General features: G+C 43.2%; 1 protein-coding gene across 1 annotated transcript; it reads right to left on the reverse strand.

Moving 5' to 3' along the window:
- Positions 1 to 920: 920 nt before the first annotated feature.
- Positions 921 to 4,768, reverse strand: RPS21 (ribosomal protein S21). The gene is made up of 6 exons (XM_054392032.1): positions 4,739 to 4,768; positions 4,449 to 4,542; positions 3,633 to 3,696; positions 1,921 to 1,992; positions 1,147 to 1,202; positions 921 to 960 (listed from the first exon to the last, which is right to left on the reverse strand). Exons 2-6 carry the CDS (start codon positions 4,496 to 4,498, stop codon positions 951 to 953), a joined length of 252 nt encoding a protein of 83 aa, XP_054248007.1. The 5' UTR covers positions 4,499 to 4,542; positions 4,739 to 4,768; the 3' UTR covers positions 921 to 950.
- Positions 4,769 to 6,291: the final 1,523 nt, after the last annotated feature.

Consider the following 6,291-nt stretch of genomic DNA (forward strand, 5'->3'; position numbering starts at 1 on the left):
TAGTCATACCACGCTAGAATATATTGTAACTACCAAACCCACCTATGACACCCACACTATGTGATAAACACCACATGACAGATAACCCTGTCTGTGCCAACAAAACCTACCAACCAAAAGCAGAACCTGGAAGACAGGATACAGCCTTTTCTTGTATCCCTCCTGCAAAACAAAACCAGAGACATGACATCACCAGAAAAGATGCCATGATTTGTCTTTGGGGAATTACAGCCAAAGTAAATTGCAAATCTCTTTTCACAATAGATGTGCCCATGTTTTTAACCAGACTCAAGACATAAATGCCTGCTCTTCTCTGAACATCCTTCTCCTTTCTCATACCCATATCTCAGTGCCACCAGCAGATGCTTCTTGCTTAGCACTTACTTGAACTCAGTTTCTGCACAAGAAAATGAAGGTTGTGAAGAGCTTCTGCACTTTAATGCAGTCGTAATACTGCCAGAAGCACCACGGCCCACTGAAGTGACAATAAAAGATCCCAAAGGTTCTTTAGCACAGCTACAGCATCTGGAGGTTGTGAAGTCTCCTTCTCTGGAGACATTCAAACCTCGCCTGGATGTGTTGCTCCTGTGTGACCTGCTCCAGGTGATCTTGCTCTGGCCGAGGGGCTGGACTGGATAATCTTTCAAGGTCCCTTTCCAACCCTTAATCTTCAGTGACTCATTGCAAAACTTAGTAAAACTGGAAAAGGATGACAGAGAACCAGAGAGTGAAGTGGAAATTCTACATTCTCAGCCCTGGCCCTGTTTTACAAGCTGATTTAAGAATTCATAAAAAGAATCTGTGTATTATTTGAAGACACACATTTCCAAGTCTTTAAAGATGAGCTGTAATAAATCCAATGATGTTTATGACTTCAACAAAAGACACAACATAACATAGGTTCAAACTGTTTATTTTACATCAGATGTTCCACACTGAAGTCTCTTCAGTTAAAAGTTCCTAGAAGAAAATCAAACAAACACTGTTACAAACTAGTTTTGCTTCAACCAGCTCCACTAAATGTTTCTAACCAACTGTGTAGCCCCTCCTATAAATATAGGGTGCACATTTTCATCTCAAAAAAAGCAGGATTTGGCTATGGAAGTCACCCCTCTAACTGTCAGAGGATAAGATAAACATACTTACTTGGAAACAATTCCATCATTTTTTGCCAGACGCAGAATGGAGTCGTCTGATTCCCCCTTTTAAAAAACCAAACATGATTCTGAAGTGAGCAAGGACTTGCTGAGACATTAAAAAGAGGCAGCTGCAGTGTTTAGTGCTCACAATGAAATGCACAACCTCTTAACGCAGATTTCTATGTCCAGATTAGAGTTTTCAAAACAAGCTGTTAAATGATTTCTTAGCCTAAAGAATGACAAAAGAGTTTGAACTTGGTAAAACACATCTTTGAATTAACAAGATGTGCTTCTTGGGTGAGCAGACCTCTGATAGACTCTAGGAACCTTCAGATCATGTTTGACAAATTGAAGACATGGTAGCAGCATCTTTAATTATAAATGTCAGATTATTTATAAACAACAAAGGCAGATATCAATAGCTTGTGCTGTCTTAAAAAACATCCACTTGCATCCTTCAGTGTTTAAAACCCAACAGAACATAGATCATTCTACAAGCCCAAGGACTGAGGATAAAACCAGGAAAAAACTCATTCTTTCAAGTGTTTGGTTCACAGTTGGACTAGATGACCTTAAAGTCCTTTTCCAACTGAAACAAATTTATGATTCTGTAAGTGAATTTGTTCAGGTCTTCACTCTGCCTTCACTATCTCCACAAAGGCTCTTCCACCAGAATGAGCTGAAGGCTCATTGTGTTTTCATGGCCAAATACAAATCTGAAAATCGATTAACTGGTATTAAAAGAAGCACAATTGTTTTGAGGGTGAAGAAATTAACTCACCATTCTACGAATTGGTCCACAAATGGCATATGTTTTGAACTGGCCATTTACTCTGCCTGTTACCTTGTCAACCTGTAATTACAAACAAGTTACTCCATAGAGATTCTTACAAAGTTTTACACTCCTGCCATGCTTGCCAAGCACCTAAGGGCAAAAATTATTTGTCAAAATGCTGCAGATATGAATTATCTTTTCGAATTTACAGTTAGTTACATAGTGCAGCTAGAAAATTTAATGGATCACACAATATAATGAGAACACAAGAAAAAATGGTAGCCAGAAGAAGAAAATTGAGTTCTGAAAAAATGGTAAAGTTCAATGTAAAGTTTCCATGTTGATTTCACTGCCTTTGTTAGTTTTTTCTTGTTTCTTTTCATTAGGGTATTAGGGATAATTGAATTGAAAGGGGGAAGGAGAAAGTATTGTTATAAAGATAGAAACAAGCTGAGGAACACACATTGTCTCATCTCCATAGCTGCTGAGAAGTTTAACATAAAAAAGATCATAAAGACATAATATAAATAATGAAATCAAATAGTGTAGTGAACCCTGCAATACTTTGTGAGTTGGAGTTCTATTTATCTTTGATCCTTTGCAAACAAGCTACAAGGATCACTGAAGGAATTAAACACAATGAACAAGGAAAGTATCTGTCTTAGTATTTGCAGGAAATTTGAAACAGAGCATTTAAAATTATTTCTTTAGGCAGATAACACAAGAGACTCAAGTTATTTAAAAACACTGGAATTTAGCCTTGTGTCTCCCACTCAAAAGAAATCAATCAGGCTACATGGCTCATAAACTATAGGAACATTGTGTACCACATGGGGTAAACAAAGGCATGCTGAAAGGAGTTTAAATTAACTGGAGCCCACTGGATTAACTGGGATCCTGCAGGAGTCAAGGTCTGCTGTGGTTTTCTCAGCGTGTATGTTAAGCTTGGAGGGATTCACAGTAACACTGCCTTGAGAAGATGAAATTAAACAAGAATGAATTCCCTATGCTACAGAAATAAAACTAGATGTACATCACCAGTCAGTACAGATAAACAGCATGCCTTGGGAAAAATTCCAAGCACATAATACCCCAAGCACTGAGTCAATAAAGTGATAAAGCTGCTCACAGAACACAAAAGCAGCACTTCTATGTATTAACACAAATGATTCATGATTCAAGCAAAGCACAGACATTTCAGTGAAGCAAAGTAGACCCAGGAATAGAGTTCTGCTCTGGAAACTGGATTTTGCTTGAAGTTTAGACATACTAGAACAAACACTGAGAATATCCACGAGAAAATTTAAACCCAGGGTGCAGAGAGACGGACTGAGGAACTGTGCTTTCTTACAGACAGGTGAAGGTAGAAGCGGTGAGACTCTCCTAGAATCAAGCACCACTTCTCCTCCTTTTCTATAGAAAAGAAATTTCCTAATTTCTAATTCTAAACATCTAGAGTCAGGAAGTTGTATTTAGTGAAACACTTAAGAGACAGAACAGCATACAAAGATTTATGAAGTTCTGTCTAATGAGTATTTTCCATGTGCAGAAAAATAACCAGAGATAACATCACAACATATTTCTATGTTTGGAAACCCTCAAGTTCTAAACTTCTATGGCCTTTAATGAATTATGTGGAGACATGTCATAAGCTGTTAGACTTCTTAACTTCCATCAAAGGGTAGAAGCTCTCTTATCATGTCTGTTACAAAACTTACCTCAGAAATATTTATCTGAATTGAAGCATGATCCTTAGCACCAATAATTCGGTTGCTGGCAGAGCTAAGGAATAAAATAACAAAACATAGTGAAAACAAAAGGAAATGGACAGACAAATCTACATGCATTAAAGCCTGACCAGAAGTTTAGACAGTAAGAGTTTAAGCTTTCAGTGCTCAGAAAATTAAAATGCACTTTCAAGCACATTTAAAGGAGACTCTGCCCAAAGAAAAGGAAGCTGAGGAAGTGCTTCTTGCTCTCTAAAACTCGCTGAAAGGAAGCTGGAGAAGGTGGGGGTTGGTCTCTTCTCCTGGGCAACAACTGACAGAATGAGATGTCCTCCAGATGTACCAGGGGAAGTTTAGGTTGGACACGAGGAGAAAATTCTCCCCCAAAAGAACTGTCAGTCCTGGAACTGGGTGCCCAGAGTAGTGTGGAGTCATCATCCCTGGAGGGATTGAAAAGCTGTGTAGATATGGTGCTGAGTGATGCAGTTTAGTGGTTAATCTGGCAGTGCAGGATTAACAGTTGGACTCAACGATTTTAAAGGTCTCTTCCAACTTAAGTAACTATCAATCTACGATCTACCACTCTAAGGCTAACAGTCGTACAACAAAAGACACATACACTTTATATAAAACATTTTAAAATACAAAACCAGAAAGAAAATTTAGTAATTTTGTCTTCAGATACTCATTACTCCAACACAACCTGCCAACTGAATCGGCCTCTGGTCAGTTCACTGCCAACCGTCCCAAGCATCACAGACCCACCATCCCCACTGGCTCCCCCTGCCGCTGAAGGGACCCGCTTACCATTTCCGAGGGACGTAGAGGTCCACGAACTCCCCAGCGTCGTTCTGCATCGCGTTCGGTTTGCCGCTGAAGCACAGGCACCAAGCAGTAATACCTGGAAGAATCACAGCAGGACTCGCCAGGCCCGGCCTACGAAGACCGTCCCCACCGCCACCCTCCCCGTGAGCTGCGAGCCCGGGGCACGCCCGTCCCTCCCCCGGCCTCACAGCAGCCTGGATATGGTGGGAAGAGCCTCCCCAGGACCCCGCCCGGGCCGCTCGCTCCGGAGCAGCGCCGAAACCCACTCCTACCTCGCGTGCGCCGCGGCGGAAAGGACGGGACGGGAGCGGAAGCGGAAAGACGTCGAGGGGAGCGGAGCAGCTTCCGGCGGCGGGACGGCGTGACGTCAGCAGCGCGGGCGGGCCGGGGGGGTGTCCGTTAAACGCCGGCGATAAGAGAAGTGTCTCCCGCAGCTGAGGCGGGCCTAGGGGAAGGGCAGCGGCGCTAGCGTGCCGCCGCTGAGCTTGGGGGATCCCCGGGGCGAGGGCCTGTCCCCTCAGCGGGTCCCACCACCCCCAACTCGGGCCGCTGCTCGTCGAAGGAGGGGATGGCTCCATGGCCCTGAGGGAATCATTTCGGTTGGAAAAGACCTTTAAATATCAACAAGCCCAACCCTTATTTAGCTCTACCAAGTCTGCCGCTAAACTGTGTCCCTCAGCACCGCATCTCTGTCTCATCTCCAGGGATGAGTATTCAACCCAGTCCCTGGGAGCTTAGTCCAGAGTTTGAGAACCTCTTTGGTAAAGAAATTTCTCCTAATAGCCATCCTCAATGTTCTCCAGTGCAACTCGAGGCCATTTCCTCTCCTTCTATCACTTATTAGGGAGAGGAGACTGGTTCCAGCCTTGTTTCAGGGAGTTGTAGGGAGGTAGAAAGTCTCCCTTCCCCTTCCTTTTCTCCAGGCTGAACAACCCCAGGTCCCTCAGCTGCTCCTCATAGGACTTCTTCTCCAAGCCCTTCCCCACTTTCATTGCTCCTCTCTTGCCACACCTCAGCACCTCAATCTCCTCAAACCAAACGCAGTAATTCAAGGGGAATAGATGCAGTACATAGAAACCAGCCACCCCAGGAGCAACCCTGAGGGAAAGCAAAAGATCATTCCCAAGCAAGACATTTGGTTACAAAACATGTAATAAAACAGTTTTTATTTCACAGCATCTTAATTTCACAAGTTCACGGGTGGAAAAAAATAATAAAGGAACAGGCTACAACTCAGAACTTTTAAATAATGGATAAGACAAAACGATAACAGTATTGTTTACATAAAAATGTACAGCCTCTTATCAAGAGAGTTCTCCCTGCTGGGACAGCCCAGCAGCATCTTTACACAAACACAGCACTAGACCCCTCGGTGTAAACCGGCATTTCTCTCCAAAGCAAGAGGAGCTGGGCTGTGAGGATGTAAAGCCGGCAGATCGCTGGATTCTTTTGGGTCCCCCTTTCAGTTTATTAACGGACTACGCAGTAGTAGTCCTTTGCCACATGGTGGCAGCTTTTAGGTGAGAAGATGAATATTCCCAGGCAGGACTGGAAGCTACAGTCCAGAAACAGAAAGGAAATCAACACACGCAACATACAAGTGACTGCATCTCTGCAGAAGGGCTGTTCCTGCACAGATAACACCACAAAGTACTGATGTACAAGCCTCTGGACAGCATCAGCCCCAAGCCCATTCTCTACCAGAGACATCAGCACAGTGATGGCTTCACCATGTCATTTTTGGCCTGTGCTCCAAACAGCTTTTGAGCTCAAGAACACTGTGTGCACCCAGGCCAATGCTTCAAAGCAGCCTTTAGACCACATT

This window comes from Indicator indicator, chromosome 24 (assembly GCF_027791375.1).
Source record: "Indicator indicator isolate 239-I01 chromosome 24, UM_Iind_1.1, whole genome shotgun sequence".
Lineage (NCBI taxonomy): Eukaryota > Metazoa > Chordata > Aves > Piciformes > Indicatoridae > Indicator > Indicator indicator.

What these genes read in the sequence shown, in the direction of transcription:
- RPS21 (XM_054392032.1), bottom strand. Translation starts at nt 4,498, where the DNA reads ATGCAGAACGACGCTGGGGAGTTCGTGGACCTCTACGTCCCTCGGAAA. An exon ending in CTCTACGTCCCTCGGAAATG is followed by an intron (nt 3,697 to 4,448) that starts GTAAGCGGGTCC and finishes TTTATTCCTTAG; the next exon opens with CTCTGCCAGCAACCGAATTA. An exon ending in TTCAGATAAATATTTCTGAG is followed by an intron (nt 1,993 to 3,632) that starts GTAAGTTTTGTA and finishes TTGTAATTACAG; the next exon opens with GTTGACAAGGTAACAGGCAG.